The sequence below is a fragment of the Tricharina praecox genome (assembly GCF_024521635.1).
Source record: "Tricharina praecox strain CBS 144465 chromosome Unknown BZA05scaffold_50, whole genome shotgun sequence".
NCBI classification, from domain to species: domain Eukaryota; kingdom Fungi; phylum Ascomycota; class Pezizomycetes; order Pezizales; family Pyronemataceae; genus Tricharina; species Tricharina praecox.
This window is the reverse complement of record NW_026250452.1, coordinates 37,605-55,181: the sequence shown is the minus strand read 5'-3', so window position 1 is coordinate 55,181 and position 17,577 is coordinate 37,605. Positions and strand designations below refer to the sequence as shown.

The 17,577-nt window shown below is 54.8% G+C and overlaps 4 protein-coding genes across 4 annotated transcripts; 1 reads left to right on the top strand and 3 right to left on the bottom strand.

The window, feature by feature from the left end:
* Positions 1–2,513: 2,513 nt before the first annotated feature.
* BZA05DRAFT_227625 (uncharacterized protein) lies at positions 2,514–6,231 on the bottom strand. Its single transcript, XM_051479780.1, has 5 exons — positions 5,799–6,231; positions 5,553–5,604; positions 5,391–5,487; positions 4,578–5,314; positions 2,514–4,494 (listed from the first exon to the last, which is right to left on the bottom strand). Exons 1-5 carry the CDS (start codon positions 6,022–6,024, stop codon positions 2,805–2,807), a joined length of 2,802 nt encoding a protein of 933 aa, XP_051334736.1. The 5' UTR covers positions 6,025–6,231; the 3' UTR covers positions 2,514–2,804.
* A 2,488-nt stretch (positions 6,232–8,719) lies between these two features.
* Positions 8,720–11,502, top strand: BZA05DRAFT_465347 (helicase-like transcription factor HLTF/DNA helicase RAD5, DEAD-box superfamily; the record flags this gene model as incomplete). Its single annotated transcript, XM_051487761.1, has 7 exons — positions 8,720–8,974; positions 9,051–9,224; positions 9,283–9,435; positions 9,504–9,652; positions 9,717–10,353; positions 10,410–10,500; positions 10,559–11,502. 7 exons carry the CDS (start codon positions 8,720–8,722, stop codon positions 11,419–11,421), a joined length of 2,322 nt encoding a protein of 773 aa, XP_051334735.1. The 3' UTR covers positions 11,422–11,502.
* A 1,505-nt stretch (positions 11,503–13,007) lies between these two features.
* On the bottom strand, positions 13,008–13,866 carry BZA05DRAFT_422853 (uncharacterized protein; the record flags this gene model as incomplete). Its single annotated transcript, XM_051485832.1, has 3 exons — positions 13,008–13,346; positions 13,606–13,702; positions 13,763–13,866. The coding sequence occupies 3 exons, from the start codon at positions 13,864–13,866 to the stop codon at positions 13,008–13,010; spliced, it is 540 nt and encodes a 179-aa protein (XP_051334734.1).
* An 897-nt stretch (positions 13,867–14,763) lies between these two features.
* On the bottom strand, positions 14,764–15,922 carry BZA05DRAFT_465341 (uncharacterized protein; the record flags this gene model as incomplete). Its single annotated transcript, XM_051487760.1, has 3 exons — positions 15,558–15,922; positions 14,825–15,020; positions 14,764–14,789 (listed from the first exon to the last, which is right to left on the bottom strand). Exons 1-3 carry the CDS (start codon positions 15,867–15,869, stop codon positions 14,764–14,766), a joined length of 534 nt encoding a protein of 177 aa, XP_051334733.1. The 5' UTR covers positions 15,870–15,922.
* Positions 15,923–17,577: the final 1,655 nt, after the last annotated feature.

The following is a 17,577-nucleotide window of genomic DNA, read 5'->3' as shown; positions in this document are numbered from 1 at the left end:
GCGTCAGACCCCCGGAAGGCGAGACGTCGAATGGGATGTGCGTTCAGTGAGGATCCCAACGAGTGTCTCGTCGAGAGAAACAGATGAATACTGACTGCGATGTAGCAGATTATGATCGTGCTGGGCTGTGCAGCAACCAGATCGCCTACGGCCGACCGGTAAACTGCGTCAGACCCTGGGAACAATGCGTAATGTGGGAGGAGCATAGCGTGAGGATCCCAACGGGTATCTGCCCGAGGGAAACAGGCAAATACTGACTGTGATATAGCCGTTTTGGGCCGCGGGATGCCCAACTCGCTGTTTTATTGGTAATGGAGGCCACCATTCCGCGAGTTTGCAACCGATTGACACGGGACCTCAACACCATCCACTCCCATACATATTAGATACTTTCTTGTCATATAAAGTTCTCTGTGGGACCGCGATTTGATGGTGCAATTGGGCTGGGGGTGGCTGAAATCACGGTTTTCGTGATAGGGCGAGGCAGGGCGAGGCAGGAAGGGTGAGTCCAGTACCGCGTCCCTGGCAGCCAATCCACTACTGGGCCCATATCAGCGAGTCCAGTACTGCGTCACTGGCAGCGAATCCATAAATCCAGTACCGCGTCCATGGCAGTGACAAGCCACTGCAACGACGCTACGGCAATTTAATTCTACGCACTGCGTAGGGTTTTACCCCCAGGTTTGCGCCGCCCACACTTGCCCTCTCTCCCACTTCCTCCTTTATGATCCACCATCAACACCCTCTCTCTCTCCCCCTTCTTACTAATTCATCACCACCTTCCTCTCCCTCTCCACTTTTTGCCTACTCCACCTTCCACTTCCACTTCATACTTCTCCCTTTCAATTACCCCATAGTCAACTAGACGATAACCTTCCATACCTTCCATACCTTCGTAATGTCACCCTGGCATGCGGGCCCCGGTGGCCGCACCGCTGCGGTGTTTAGACAGGTGTGTCACTCCCCGGCACTCGCACCTCATCGCGAGTGATAACCACTGACTCCCTCCATAGTTGCACCGACATCTGATATCCCAACAATCGCTCCGAACGAACGAACGATGAAACCTCGGCAACAGCCAGCCCTACCCGTTCCGATCGAGGCAGCTGCCATCAACATCGCCGCCCCGCCCGGAATCTAGGAATACCTGGACTTCTGGGGCCCCCTCCCCTCGCACCAACACTGGGCTCTGCGCCTTGCGCAGGCTGCGACCGACCTCCACTGGAGTGTTCGGTCGTAGCGAGGGGGGGAGGCGTGATGCACCTGCCGATCAGATGTACGCCCGCCCAGCTGCACAAGCACCCCGGTGGTTGTGCAGCTGGGGCACCACGGTGCCAAGGGAGTGAACGATGTCACGATCGCGATGGCGCGTGTGGAGCAACTGCATCCCACCCCCCCGCCCCCCCCCTCCCCCCTCCCCCTCGCCGTTACGCAATACCACGACCTCAACTTTCAAGGGCCATTATGCGCCAGAACCACCCAAGATCTGGAACCAAACCGACCTTGTGATCCACCATTTCCCGCTCAGCGTTAGCACGGACATTCCACGAAACTTTCGCGGAATTTGGGGAGCTCCACTCTTACGAGTTTCTCCCAAGCATCCAGGAGTCCATGAGATACGGCGGCACTGTGCGCACGCTGATGCTGCCGCGTACACCGAGGTGTATATACGCGCAGCTGCACAAGCACCCCAGTGCTTGTGCAGCTTCGGCACCGCGGTGCCACGGGAGTGAACGATGTCGCGATCGCGATCGCGAGTGTGGAGTAACTCCACCCATCCCCCCCCCCTTCTCCAGCTCCGTAACGAGCTGGAGAAGTACTTGAACGTGGAGGAGACTGTCTGACTCAGGATGAGCCCCTGAACGCCGGGTCTTGGACATATGTCCAACCCCGGCGGGTGGAGGCCGTCCTCAGACGGTCAGTCTTCGAAAAACTCTCCAGCACAGCCGGGCTCCGGTACGCTGGTAGCCTGCGAGACTGCTACCGGCCAGGGCCCGGTGTCAAGTCGGGGAATACCAGGGAGGAGCGGAAGGGGGAGGAGCTGTTCAACCACAGGCTCTGGGGCTGTCGCCGTTGGAGGAGAACAATTGATGAGCTTTGTTTCCGATTACTGGAGGTGTGTAAGGAGGGGTGATGTTGCGTTGCTTTTATCTTCCGCTATGCATTACTTTTCCAATTTTCTCCATCTTTTCCATCTTTTCCATCTTTTCTTCAGCTTTTTTTTTATTCGGCTACGATGGCTACCTATGGTTCTTCCACCAGGATTGGAAAATAGTGCGGTATGTAGATCATACATGTGACGCAGCTAGACTACCTATTCCCCCATAGTATTGAGAGCTCCAAGTCCGGAACAAACTGCGTCGCAAGGCATTCGGAGATCTACTGCTCTGCAAGGTGTAAATCACTGGATGGCGGTGCTAGCTGGACCGCCGGATGGAGGACATCGCGTCGGTGGGTGTGGGCATATTCATCCGGCCGAGTCAACAGTCATGGTATCGAGACAGACAGAGCCACTTTTGATCATTACGCCCTTTGATCATTACCCCCGCCGTCCCTGCTGCCCCATGCCTAGAAACAGATGATCACAGCCCTCTGTGTGTACAAAGCATAGTATAAAAGCATAATCATCGTTCTCGTGTACATCAAATTGCAAATACCAACTCCACCACCTAGCTCGTGTTCAATCATTACAATACATCCCCGTACCACATCGCATCCGATCCCACCATATCATCCCATCGTGTAAATTCCACATCCCCCATATCTTCATACAGTATTAAGCAGAAACGATCACCCCCCAGCACCTAACCTCCAGCCGGAGCAAGCAATACCTCCAACAAATCCATCCCGCCAACATCGACGCCCATAGTCCCCTGGGTAACGCCCTCGAACCCCAGAATCGGATCCAGCGGCAAGGCCAGCCAATCCTCGCTGCCCCAGCCCCAATCGTACACGCCCTGGAGGTCCTCTTGCTGCTGCTGCTGCTGCTGCTGGGGTTCCCACGCCATCTCCCCTACTGTCGTGTTGTTGTTGTTACCGTTATTGTTGGGGAGCGGTTCCTCCAGCGGCATTTTAACGAAGCGGGCGCGGACGCGGCCGACGAGGCCAGCCAGTAGGTCTGCGAACCTGAGACCGAGGTGAACATCATCCACAGCCGCGGAACGCAGGCACGTGCAGACGGACTCGACGAGTTCGAGGGAGCGCTCGACCTCGACCTCCTTTGCGCCGAGGGAAAACGTTTTGAGGAGGAACATGCTTGCGGAGAGGATGCGGAGGTAGATTCTGACGGGCGCGTGCTTGAGGTAGCCGTGCTCGTACATCGACTCGACGACGGTGGCGAGAAGCGACCGCGATGCGGCGACGACTTCGCGGATGAACCCAGTGTCCGCCGTGGATATGTCTGGGCGTGCTGAGCCGCCCGAGAGCGAGCAGCGGTCGATGACTGCTTGCAACGAGAGTGAGTTGATGTAGAAACGGACGTGCTCCCACTCCATTTCGAGGATCGAGCGGATGGGCTGCGGGAGCTGGAGGGCCTCAAGGCGGTCGCGCCAGGCGCGCAGGAGGGGCTGGAAGTGTGTCAGGAGCTCGACGTAACGGCCAGAACGCATTATTTCGCGGGTTTGCGCTCGGCTGGGGAAGAGCAGCTCCGACGACTGCGCCATGAGATTGGTGAGGTCGACCCAGGCGCCGAAGACCGCGTCCTGGAGGGCATCGGGATCGGACCAATCTCCAGCGGTGGGGAGATGAGAGCTCGAGCTAGCAGCAGCAGGCGACAGCGAAGGTGGCACCATGGACGTCCAACCCAGGCGTGACGCCAGCTGTTTGATGTAGACCAGCAGCAGCTTCTGGATCCTTGCTGCGCGCTCATCGTGGTTGTTGTTATCGAACACACCGAGTTCGTATGCGAGTGCGAGTGCGTTCCCCAGTAGCATCCAGCTCATGCGGTCACTGCGGTATGCCGGCTCCAGGATATTTTCGATTTTATCTCCCAGTCCTTCCACGACTCTCCGCGACAGCGTTGGCGACGATGGGTCCTTCTCGTCCTTCTCGTCATCCGACATGTCGGAAATCCCCCAATCGCTCTCTTCCACGTCCATGGGAAAGTGCAATCCGCGGACATGCCATTCGGAAAGGATGAGCAGTCCTTCGACAGTACCAATGGTGCGGAGGCCGCGACCGGTTCTGGCGGTACTGGCGGGAGAGAGAGTGCTACCGGCAGGAGGTCGAGGAACGCCGAGTCCACCCCAGCCGCCACCCCACATCAGGCGCTCGAACGCACTGCGGACCTCGCGCCAGAGCATGTCGTGGATGGCAAATGACCTCGACACTCCACCCGGGCCCGGGAGCGTCATGTAGCGTGACGCGACCGTCAGGATGGTCGTAGCCAGGAAGGGCTCATTGCGCAGCAAGAGATGATGATGGCGGCGGTGCGAGACGTGGAGGAGCGTGGGGTTGGTCAGGGTCGGTGACAGCGGGTGAAGGTGCTTATAGAAACTGCAAGGGTCAGTAGGTAATCAGCGCGCGTTCGGTAACAAAACCACGACTACAGATGTAGGGTGGGGGAGAGGGAGAGTTACTATTCGACATATCCGATAGCCTCACGGGCGCTAAACCATCCGGCCTTGACGAACCGAAACTTGTTCCATGCCTTGAGCGCCTTCTCGGTGCCGTCATCGTGCACTGGGAGGCGCATATTGCCCGTCTTGGGCGAGGTGCCAGAATTGCTGCGCTTATGCAGGTGCGAGCTGGTATGGCTGTTGGTAGTGGCTTCGCTCTCGTCGGGCACACCCGAGAAATGTACACTCTGGTTGTTCCACCGCGGCACCGCGGCTGTAGCCGACGATGTCTGCACTGGCGAGTGCACATGGGAGTGGCTCGAAGACGATGGCAGTGGAGCCGGCGAAGGTTGCGTCGACGTGCTTCGGCTTTCGTTCTTCATCATGGGTGTGTCTTTTCCAGCCGCCTCGATCAGGGTTAATAGTGCCTCGTGAGAGTTGTACACCTCGGTCTGCAGCAACGTATCGGTAGTCGTGGCGGTTGAAGCGGGAGGTGGCGGTGGTGGTGGAGGCGGGCAATCGGCACGATTAAGGGCGGGATCTATGGCGGCGTAGGTGCGATACGACGGCGAGTAATCGGGCGAATGGAAGACTGGATCGTGCTGCTGCGGTTGCGGATGGGAGTGGGTGCGTACGCGCTTCGGTTCACCGTTCTCGAGGGAGTCCTCCGGCTTCCGTACACCGCGTCCGCGGCCGAGGCCGGGAGGGATATCGACGGACGGGGTACGCTTGCGGCGGGTGGCAGAGAAGAAGCATTCCTAAAGCACCAAAGGATTAATAAGGGATCAATGAGGGTTGGGATAGCCGCAATGGAGGGATGAAGAGAGGGGCTACCTTAGATTCACGACGGCAACGAACGCAGGGTGGATCGTGGGGAGCTTCGACGGAGCCTAGGTCACATCGAACTTTCCGCTGACGACATGGGATGCATCTGAAGACAGGAGAATTGAGCTAGGTGCTGGAAGTGATGAAAGAAGACAGAGTGGGGTGACGGACGCTTGATATGTTCGCTTATGCGCAGGCTGAGGGGGAGGACGAGGGCCAGGGGCTATCAATATCACATGGCACCGCGTCAGTGGATCTTGATCTGAAGATGTGAGGAGCTGTGTACAGGGAGGTCAGACGGGAAGGAAGGGGTGGGGAAGGGTAGGGGCTGAATGTTCGCCGACTTGACGTGGAGTGATCGGGGTAGTACGTGGGATGATGTATCAGCGGGCGTGCGAGCGTGCTGTGTGTCTGTACCTTGAGGTGACTGGGAATGCGAATGGGAGTGCGAGCGGGAGTGCGAATGAGAGTGCGAGCGCGGATGGGTAGCGTCGGATACGGACGGACGATGGGGATGAGGCGGTTGATGGTCTTGCGGGGTCAGAAGAGGTTGCTGATGTAGATGCCCAAGCTGTTGCCGCTGCTGATGCTGGTGCAACGGCGGGAGGGAAGCAGCAGTGAAACTCGGCGAGGATGATGGCATTGCTCGGTCGGAATTCCCCAGTGCAATGGTTACTATGAGCTGACTATTCCCAAAGGGCGATAGGCGATTTGTTTCCTCGGCTGGGATCGGTTCGGTTTCGACTGGCACGCGTTCCTTTCTGTCGGATCGGGCACTGACACTTCCGGAAGGGTGGGGGAGTGTTCTCTGCCGTTCTCAGCGGGCCGCGACTTGTCGCTTATCGCGGATTTGTTTAATCAAGGTCGCGCGCGAAGGAGTGGGGAGGAGTGAGTGGAACCCTGCGGCGTCGATCCCGCGTGTTGGGATTCGGGTTCTTCGCTTTGCGATGCTTTGCTGCGCTCCGCTATGATCTGATCTGGCTGGGGGTGGTGGGGTGGGGTGGGGGGCGCGCCGGGGGTGTGTGGGGCGAGACAGGCGTGGCGTGGCTTGTTTGGATTTAGGACGTGTGGCCAGTGTCGGTTAGTTGAGGCCCGGACGGAGACTGGAGATCTGGTCTCGAAAAACACCCCGGATAGTTACGCGTTATCCAGGTAAGAATCGCTTTTCTTTTTTTTTTGGTGGGAAAGGGTGGGGGGGGGGGGGGGGGGAGGATACGGGGGAAGGATAAGAGATGTGAAGAAAATCTCTGAGCCGCCGTGTGCGCGTTTCGTCCTCCTGGGAAGAGGGGTACCGTGGGCACCTTGATACCGCGGATGGGCACCGTGGAGAGGGGGGCAATTCTCAGAAAAATAAAACGATGTCGGCTTCCACCGTATCGGTTCTGCTCGCGTATGGGATGTGTGCTTTTGCTCGGATGCTCAGCGTGTGCGCGGAGCGTGGATGAGGGTGTGCTGTGTAGATTGGATGCTGAGGAGAGCAGCGATGCCGCGCTTTGTAGCGGTAAATGGAGGGAAGCGACGGTAAACAGCGGGCCGTGGTCAACTGATGGGGCGATGAGCCACGGGACGCGGACGGGGATGCGAGCACTGGCCGAGGGTGCAAGTGCAAGCGGGCTGAGTTCAGGCGGGATGAGAATTACGCCGTGGCTGGGGACAGTTCGGAATTCCAATGGCTGGCTGGGTGGCTGCTGAGTTGATGGATGACTCGGTCGCTGACTGGATTACTGGCTGACTTGCCGACTGGCTCGTGATGACCGAATGGAGCCGGTGATGGCATGCACGGCTGGCCGACTTGTGTGACGAGACCCGAGTGTTAATCGGGATCGCCCGGTGTCGCACACACTGATGGACGGTGGCTCAACTTCAAATCGGCAGGGCTGTAGATCCATGCAGCTGGAAACGGCTGTGGCTCAACTTCGGCAGGGATAGCTGAAGATCGACATGAATGTGGCTCAAGCTCAGCGGGATAAACTTTAAAGCAGTGTGGCTCAAGCTCAGCGGGATATAAACTTTAAAGTAGTGTGGCTCAAGCTCAGCGGGATATAAACTTTAAAGTAGTGTGGCTCGAGCTCGACACAGCTGTGGCTCAAGCCCAGCAGGACAAAGTGGTTTGACTCGAGCTCGACATAGCTGTGCTCGACACGAGTGTGCTCGACACGGCGTCGTTCAAGCAGCGGGACATCACGTGGTATTGCTCGAGCTCAACACGGCTATGGCTCAAGCTCAGCGGGACAGAGGTGCATTGCTGAAGTTTGACACGGCCGTGGTTCAGGCTCATCGGGATATAAAATACCTAGTAAACCTCAAGCTCGGCACGGCTATTCTCCGCACGACTTCGATGAAGCTCGACACGGCTGTGACTCACGCTCAGCGGGATATAGAGTAGTTTGACTCGGACTCGACACGGCTGTGCTCGACACGGCATCGCTGGAGCTTGGCATGGCTGGCTCTAGCTCAGTGGGATATAATGTACTATGGCTCGAAGTCGATACGGCTGCGGCTGCAGCTCAGCGGGATATGGAGTAGTTTGACTCGAGTCCGAAACAGCTGTGCTCGACACGGCGTCGCTCGAGCTCAGCATGGCTGGCTCAAGCTCAGCGGGATATCGAATACCGAGTAAAGCTCGAGCTCGACACGGCTCTGCTCGACACAGCTGTGGCTCCGGCTCACCGGAATGTAAAATATCTAGTGAAGCTCGACCTCGACACGGCTGTGCTCGACACGGCATAGCTCAAGCTCTCCCTCCCGATTGCCGGTTTGAAAGCCATTGCTTGCTCGCGTGCGTTTAGTCGAGTTTGACCTAGTGCAGGCGCGGCCCATCGCCGACACAATTGACCATCGGGCCGAGGCCAAACAAGATTCGAGCTCAGCGACGATACGATGCCAACAAACAACTACCCACGATGCAATGCGACGCCCTGCTTTGTTTGTTAACGTCTTGCCCAATACGTCGCCCCGCAGAAACAAGTCGGCAAACTTTCTGCCACACCCATACAACCAGTGATCAACTTCCACTCTTCCTTCCTCTTTCCTTCATCATCTCGCAACACCCATAGAACCAGTGATCAACTCCCACTCCTCCTTCCTTTCTCCTTCATCATCTCGCAACCAGAAGTCTGTTCCGAGATCAACTCACACTCCTCCTTCCTTTCTCCTTCATCCTCTCGCGAGTGTCGATTCCCAAATCATCTCCAGCTCCACCGACAATCGAAGGGTATATCTTCTCTCCCTTAATCTTTGCACTTCGTCATCACCCCTACCGTTCGACATCTAATCCGGCTACTTACCTACAGTGTACTACCAGCAGCAACAAGATGAATTCTGGTACTAAGCGAAAGATGTCGGACCGCGATGGTGAGGATGCGGCAATTCCTGCCGCTGTCCCTGATGCACCCCCCGCAAACGCTATTACTGCTTCTGTCCCCGTGGTGCAGCTGGTGAATAATGCAGTCGACCAAGGCCAGCAGCTCGATCCGAACGGATCAGACCAGATGACGCAGAAATTTGGAAGGACCACGCAGGAGCTCATTCCGATGCCCTACGCCGCCCAACCTACCCGTCTCGCAACACGTCTTCTCCCGTACCAACTTCAAGTAAGCCAAGTTCAATTGCCTGGGTTTCGTGCATCTGGATCTTGGGGGAAACTGACGTGTCCGACTACTATTATAGGGTCTCGAGTGGCTCCTGCAGCAGGAAGATCCCGACTTCCCCACAGTTGACAAGGAAGTAAAGCTGTGGAAAAAGATGAGACCAGACTATTACCTCTACATACAGACGGTAACCGGATGGCGCAGCATGAGCATCCCACACCTTGTCAGCGGGGGTATACTCGCGGACGATATGGTTCGTGCTCGCTCGCCCGTTCGTCGTCGACCATGGGAATGCTGACGAGTCGGTGTAGGGCTTGGGTAAGACGCTTCAGACGATCGCGTTGATCGTCTGCGGCGTCGATGCCTACAAGTACACTGCGCGCGGGACGAAGGAGAAGGTCTCGAACGAAAATCCCACTCTGATCGTTGCTCCCGTGTCGGTGATGTCCAACTGGACCGAGCAGGTACGAATCACTCTTCTCGGTGATGCCTGTGATGGGGTGCTGGAGCACGGCTGATGCATGGCTTCAAGATTGCCCAGCATGTCTCTAAGGAGAACCCCCTCAAGGTCGTGGTCTACCATGGACCACGGAGACACTCAACAATTTTTGCCGACTATGACGTGGTTGTAACAAGTTACTGCACTATGGCCGCCGATTTTGCTGCTCCAGGTACCCGACAGTATGTCCTCTCCCCAACCGATCCTCCCCCGTTTGATGAATGCCGCTGAACACCGTGACCGTAGGACCTTCGAAGGGAGCTGGCGCCGCCTAGTCCTGGACGAGGCCCACATGATCCGGAGCGTTGAAAGCGCCAACTACAAGGCTGTCGACGCCGTGAAGGCTCATTCCCGCTGGGTCCTGACGGGTACGTCTGTTGGCAACGGCCTTATGGATCTGTGGCTCCTGATCTGTCTCTTGCAGACGAAGGACTCATTGGAACATCGGGACACGTTCCGCTCGCTGTGTCCGACCCCTCACCAGCTGAAGAAGAGGCCCCGGTTGATTCAGAAATCGCAAGAGGTGATGAGGGCATACGGTCTTCGCCGGACAAAGAGCATGGATTTCATCCAGCTCAGGACGCCGGCGAAGACATGTATCATCAAGAAGGTCCAGTTCTGGCCGGAGGAGAGGAGGAAGTACAGCAAGTTGGACATGGAGGCCAACCATGTGTACCGCATGGTCGCGTATCGGGTTGAAAATGGTCAACGTGTGGGGAACGACAGGATGAAGCTGCTGAAGATTGTCCTGAGAATGCGGCAGCTTTGTGATCATGGGGAGCTGTGCGGACAGAGGCTGGAGAGCCTCATGAAGCTTTCGGGTGTTGACCGAGTGGAACTGACTCCTGAGAATGTCAAGGCCTTGCAAGATGTACTGGGGATGGTGAGTTTTGTATTCTTCCGTCTGTTGTGGGATAAATTTGCTAACGCGAATAACAGGCCATTGAAGCTGAGGAAGACTGCCCAATCTGTCTGGAACGATTGAACAATCCGCGCATCACCGTCTGCAAGCACATTTTCTGTCTCAATTGTGGGCATCATCTCCATCCGATCGACTATTGAGTATTGGCCCGGCTAACAAGATGCAGGCATCGCCACATTCATGGGATTGCAGGGCACGTTTCCAATGTGCCGCGCCCGGCTCCCAAACATCGTCAACAATCTTGTTGAACCTTCCGTTGAAGACCTCGACAGCACCGCCAACCTTCCCGAGCATTCCGGATCCTCTTCCAAGATCTCTGCCCTTCTCGAAATCCTCACAGCTACACGGACCAAAGACGCTACCATCAAGACAGTAGTATTCAGCCAGTGGAAAAACTTCCTCCGCATCCTTGCGCCCTACTTGACCAACGCCGGCTTTGACATCGCGCAGATCGACGGATCAATGTCGCTCCCCAAGCGTGACGCAGCAATCAAGACCTTCGGCGAGAAACCCACGTGTACGATCCTCCTCACCACCCTCGCAGCCAGTGGAGTAGGTCTCAACCTCGTCATGGCCAGTCAGGTCGTCCTCATAGACTCCTGGTGGTCGCCGGCGGTCGAGGATCAGGCTGTTGACCGTATCTACCGCCTCGGACAGACGCGTGACGTGACGGTCTGGAGGCTCGTGATGGAGGACAGCGTGGAAGAGCGTGTGCTCGAGGTACAGAACAAGAAGCGTGTGTTTGTGGCGGCCGAGCTCGGCGAGGGCGGGATGGAAAAGACGCTCGAGGATATCAAGGCTGTGCTGGCTGAAGATGCGGCCGAAAATCTTGAGGCGGATGACGATGAGCCCAAAGACGATGAGCCCAAAGACGATGAGCCCAAAGAAGATGAGCCCAAAGACGATGAGCCCAAAGACGATGAGCCCAAAGACGATGAGCCCAAAGACGATGAGCCCAAAGACGATGAGCCCAAAGACGATGAGCCGGAAGATCATGCGAAGCAAGATCGTGGCGAACCGGATGCCTAGGCGGACCTATCTATCGACGACATCTCGAACGGCTGCGAACATGGCTTGCGCATCTACCTATTACTGACTACATGGCGGGAGAGCGACCTTTTAATACAACGATTTCTTTCTTTTGTTTTCATCAAAACGTTTACTGGCGCACATCTGGGTGGGAACTGTCTGGTTTTTCTCGGTTTCTTTTTGCAGATACAATTCTAGATACCATTGTTCTGTGCATTTTACTGGTGCACATCTAGATGGATGGGTGTTGTCTGCTTTTTTCTCGGTTTTTTGGTTGGTATACACGGTGTGTCTTTTCTTTCTCTGTACCTGCAGATGGTGCTCTAGATATCATTACTTTTCTGCATTTACTGGGTCGCGTCTAGATGGATGGGCGTTGTCTGTTATGTTTGTTCTCGGTTCGTTTCATTTGTGTTGTTGAGATCTCCGCTTTGTGTCTTGTCGTTTCTTTACTGGTGTACAAGCGGATAGTATTCTAGATGGTCAGACTCGGAAATCAATAGCGTAGTGATGACCTTGTATATTCCATGAAGCAGGTCCTTCGCCAGACAGATCAGTCATAAGGTATTCGTCCACGAAGTAGTCCTTACTTGCACCACCGCGAGTGCACGATTAAGCCATCTGTTATTCGTCCACGAAGCATACCGTGCTCAAACACCTACTACTATGACTACATGATGACGCCATTCGGTATTCGTCCAGTAAGAAGGTACTCCGTATCTTCTAGTTTCGAGACCTGCAGTGAGAGCACGAGAACACTCATTCCCGTTGCGATATCTCACTCGGTCGCATAGTCACGTGAGAAGCACTATTCTTGTCGACTACCTACGATTTGGGCCGAATGGGGAGGTGAATCACAGCGGCATTCAATATTCGTCAACGAAGTACCTCGGACTTGCAAGACCGTGAGCGGATGATTGAGCCATACGTTAGTATTCGTTCAAGAAGTAGTCCGTTGTAATCGAGTATCGTACCGTGCCAGCACGATTAAGCAACATCGTACTCGTCCACGAAATATTTGATAGTTCTAAAGCCTAATATAGTGAGACTGTGAGGACACGAGAACCGCTCATACTCGTGGCATTATCACAATATATCACTCGATCGAGTACTAGTCACACTGTCAGGAAAAGTGGTATCGTGAGATAGTGTCCACTGTATCAGACACGACAGAAGGAGAGACATATATGCAGGATGGCGTGGGGATGCCTCGGATAGAGGCCGCACGCCGCCGCTCGCAACCTCCGTGTGAGAACGGATGATGAAAGTCCGCGTGATCTCTCATGACACGGTTCACGGAAGTGAGGCGGTAAACGGAAGTTCGAGATATTATGACACACACGAAAACTACTATACTGGGATCAAGCGACCCGGATGGTGGACCATCTTCAGGAGCCTCTATACCGTGAGGAGAATTTTTAGTAGTGGTTTCACGGGGTCGTGGGTTGGTGGTAGCGGTCGGCTCTAAGCCTTACACACGAAATTTTAATCGATTTGGAATGACTGGGCTGGACTACCTACACAATCTAGAACACTGGCTGGTCATGAGCCTACTATACATATTGGGTCACGACGAGCTCGAAAGGTTACAGAATCATTGAGGATGCAGTTATCTGCGATAAAATTGAAAGGGAGAAAAACACAGGACCGACGGTAATCAGGCCAGCCTTATCCTCCTCTTCCTTGTCCTTCTCACAGAAATCGTTGCCGTTGTCGCCGTACGAGACGTATTGGTCCTCGTCCATTTCGCTCTCCTCACCGACATCGTTGTCGCTGTCGCTGTACGTGACGTCTTCGTCATCGTAGTCCTCATCCTCCTCCTCCTCTTCCTCGGAGGAGTGTTCTTCGAAGGAAGCTTCCTCTTCCAAACAATCGTTGGAGTCTTTGGAGGAGGCTTCCTGATCTTCTTCATCCTTCTCATCCTTCTCTTCCGCGCCACCTCAGTGGTTAGGATGTCCCTCCATCTCTGTAAAGAGATAGCAAAAAACATCCCAACAACCCTCCCTACACCCCACTAAACAAAAACAACCCAACATCACCCCTCCTTACACCCCTCTAGCAATCGGAAACAAAGCTCATAAATCCTCGAGCACCTATTCTAATGGCGACAGCCCGAGAGCGTGTCGCCACTGGAGCTCCTCCCCCTCCTCCCCCTCCTCCCCCTCCTCCCTGATGTGCCCTGACTTGATGCCAGGCCTCGGCCGCGGTTGAGGCTCCGGTTGCTGATGGTTTATCCCTTGTTCCTTCGGAGCGATTGTCGGGATATCGGATGGCGATGCGCCTTTGGAGGGAGTCAGTGGTTATCACTCGCATGGGGTGTGACTGCCGGGAAGTGACGCACCTTAAACACCGCAGCAGTGCGGTCACCGGCGGGACCCGCAGCCCAGGGCGAAATTGTGAAGCCACCGCGTACGCCACCCCCACAGCCCTGGCAGCTTCAGCCATAGCAAGTTAATTGCAATTTCGGAAGCTGGTTGAATGTATTATGTATTACGGTGAGAGAGGAGGCCGTTGCAAGTGTTTGTGTAGCTGCGCGTACGCCTGACCGCGGCAGGTGCTGCCCGCCTTGCCTTGGCAACGCGGTGTCAGCCTGCCTCCTCGCAGGTTTTCGTTATTGTGAAGGGTTTGACGAGTTGCTGACGTCGCCGTGGAGTGTGGACGGGGCCCGCAGGCCAGGATGACATTGCCAATTTATGGTAGGTTATCGTCTACTTGACTGTGGGGTAATTGAGAGGGAGATGTAGAAAAAGAAAGTGGATGGTGGAGTAGGTAGAAAGTGAAAGGATGGAGAGGAAGGCGATGATGATGTAGTAAGAACGGAGAGTGAGAGGATGCTAATGGTGGATCATAAAGGAGGAAGTGGGAGAGAGGGCAAGCCTGGTCGGCGCAAACCTGAGGGTAAAACCCTACGCAGTGCGTAGAATTAAATTGCTGTAGTTTTGTTACTGTGGCGTGTCACTGCCGTCGAGATTTGCGTTGTCATCCGCTCATAGCTCGATCACTTGTGAAGCGATGGCCTAGATCCACAACAATTGCAATTTGCGTTCTACATAGTCCGTGTGGAAGCTTGGGCTTTCTCTCATACTATGAATCGCGTCACCTTATGGTTCTTCAGATTTACATGTACACGTGTTGGCCGTCGACTGCAATCCGTACCATCCAAACTGGTAAATAGAGTGGACGGTCCAGCACACAACCGCAAGCTTACTGGATGACTGTATTACGGTTCCGTCGATGCGTCGTGAAAAAGTCGACTGGACTGTAGTAACCAGAATAATGGCTGCCTATGCGCCTACTATGCATACTAGTCATCCAGTCATAACAAGTTTGAAAGGGTACAAGTCATTCAGTAATCGGGATGCAGTTATCTGCGATAAAACAGAAAGAAAGAAAAACACAGAACCGACGGTAATTAGGCCACCCTTATCCTCCTCTTCCTTGTCTTCCTCACCGGCATCGTTGTCGTTGTCGCTGTACGTGACGTCCAAGTCATCGTAGTCCTCATCCTCCTCCTCCTCTTCCACGGAGGAGTGTTCTTCGGAGGAAGCTTCCTCTTCCAAACAATCCTCCGAGTCTCCCCGATATCGTTGTGGTTGTCGCTGTACGAGACGTCTTCGTCATCGTAGTCCTCATCCTCCTACTCCTCTTCCTCGGAGGAGTGTTCTTCGGAGGAAACTTCCGTTTCCAAACAATCCTCCGAGTCTTCGGAGGAGGCTTCCTCCTCTTCTTCATCCCTCTCCCCCATCTCTGTAAAGAGAAAGCAAAGAACATCCCAACACCCCCCCCCCTACATCCCGCTAACTGCGCGGAAACAAAGTTCATTCCAGACCAACTATCCCAACGGAGACAACCCGCGGAGGAAATACTCCAATGGCGACAGCCCCAGAGGAATTACTTCAATGGGGACTGTCCCATAGCCTGGTTCAGAAGCTCATCCTCCTCCCTGATATGTCCGGACTTAATGCTGGTAGCGGTCGAGAAAGCCCACCTCCCTCTCTGCTTCGCCACCCTGGTGGCTGGTTTGCGCCCCCATTGCATGGGGGCTAGCAGCTAGGCTGCGGTCGGTTCATCGCTCGTTCGGATTGATTGTTGGGATTGATTGCGATGTGATCGTGTAGGGATGTCGGCGATTGAACGGAAGGGTCTTCTTCCGCATCTTCCGAGGAGGCTTGCTCCTCTTCGTCATCTTCATTCTCCCTTTCATCCTCCTCTTTCGCCACCATTGTGGCTCCTCCCCCCCCCCTCCTCGACTGCCAAAATGTGACGGGAGGGGGGCCAGGAGGGCCAAGTTTTGAACTTGGACAAAGTTGGAGTGGGCTGCGAGGGCTGTCCTTCTTGAGGAGGGAGGAGGGTAGGTGTGACAATTGGCCCCGCTCCCTGAAGCTCGGACGATGGTTGGGCTGGAGCAGATGTAAGCTCACGGGCGCACCTTCCAGCCTACCCCTCATCTCATCCTTCCGGGAGAGCGTAGTGAGAGCGGGTGAAAACAGAAATTCGATCGAGCGAAGCTTAGAGCCCCGGATAATGGTAGCACTGGAGTCTCAAATAGACACTATCCTCGCATTCGGAGGTGCCTGTGGGGGTGTCCGAGCATCGGGACCACACTTCTTCCTGTATTCGTCGGGCGCGAATGAGGCCACTCGGACCCGGAGGCGACCAACATCTGTTGGCGCATTCCCTCCTGTTGTGCCGTCCGCAAGACTTCACGATCGCGGAAGCCGCCAGCGGCCGGAGCAATCTCCTCCTGCGTCCGCAACGAGGATTGCGCGAGCTTCGGCAGCGATTTGGCCGGATTCAACGGGCCGGTCAGAGGTAGCAGCACGTCTGATTGTATCAGGTGCAAGATGTGAGATTCGCCGCCTGTAAACGTTGCGCAAGAGATATTAGCACTTTTATTTCTTTTCCGACGTGTACACACGATAATCAAAGCGTCTCATGTGTGGGACAGCTAACGATGGGGATGGATTAGGGGATGGTAGGAAGGGAAGTCTCCGGCAGAGAATGGTTTCAGTCACTGTGAAAGAAGGATGGAACATCGCGGAGGACAGGAGCAGTAAGTGTTACGTAAGTGTTACGTACCGTACGCCAAGCTGTTGGGAAAGAGAGCGAAAGTTGATAGTTGAGGAGGTAGAAGGGGGAGGGAGAGAGAAGAGATTGAGTGGAGTAGAATTGTGGTGAGAAGGGGAAGGTAGAACGAGGGCGATGATGTTAGAATAGTGATAAGGTTGGAGCTCGAGAGAAAGGAAGTTGATTGTGAAGTAGAACTGTAGTAAGATGGGAGGGTAGAAAGAAAACTGGTGGTGGAGTAGGAAGAAGCGAAGAAAGATAGAGGACGAAGGAAACGCGAGACCCTACGGGTTAAGCCCTACGCGGCACTTTCAATCGGAAGAAGCGGAGAAAGATAGAGGACGAAGGAAACGCGAGACCCTACGGGTTAAGCCCTACGCGGCACTTTCAATCGAATCACCGTAGCGTCATCCGTTGGGTTTTCCCTACCGTCGAGGCATGAGTTGATACGACTCGGCTGAAAAGCCACCGTGGTCACTCGTCCAAGATATTGCACACTTGTCATATTGGTCATATGCGCCAGGTTTTGCGCCTCCTCGAGTGCGCCTCGAGCAACCTGTTTATTCTCATACTTGCTTCTTCTTCTGCTTTACTCTCGGGTATTTCGAGCTGGTCATTCGCTGTGTTCTGCGAGTGAATCGAGCAACTGAAAAATATCAATCACACACTCGTATTCTCAACATGAGTTGTTGATATTATGCGTCTTATTACCTGTTCCGGTGTCACTGCTACTTTCCACTGTCCTTTGCATACTGTCCTCGTTTTCTTCGTGGTTGCTTAGCATTGTCTTTGGCTTCTCATTAGAATCAGCCTCGTCAGCTGAAAGCCTTCAAGCCACCAGCCCATTCCGGCGACGACTATCGTCGCATCCTCTGTTTGAAACCCGGTCTACTCGTCGTCTACCCGAGCTCGTTTCCCTTATATGCAGTCTTCCTTCTCTTCTTTCTTGTAACAACACATCAATCAAGTCAAGTTATTCTCTCAATTCCAACATGAGTTGCCACCTGCGACGCCAGTGAGGATCCGTGAAGCGATGCGGCAGAAACAGGGTTTTACAAAGTCCGGGCAGGCTGTACGAGCTCGCTCCGA

What these genes read in the sequence shown, in the direction of transcription:
- BZA05DRAFT_227625 (XM_051479780.1), bottom strand. Translation starts at nt 6,024, where the DNA reads ATGCCATCATCCTCGCCGAGTTTCACTGCTGCTTCCCTCCCGCCGTTG. An exon ending in GCATTCCCAGTCACCTCAAG is followed by an intron (nt 5,605 to 5,798) that starts GTACAGACACAC and finishes TGATATTGATAG; the next exon opens with CCCCTGGCCCTCGTCCTCCC. An exon ending in CATAAGCGAACATATCAAGC is followed by an intron (nt 5,488 to 5,552) that starts GTCCGTCACCCC and finishes TCCTGTCTTCAG; the next exon opens with ATGCATCCCATGTCGTCAGC.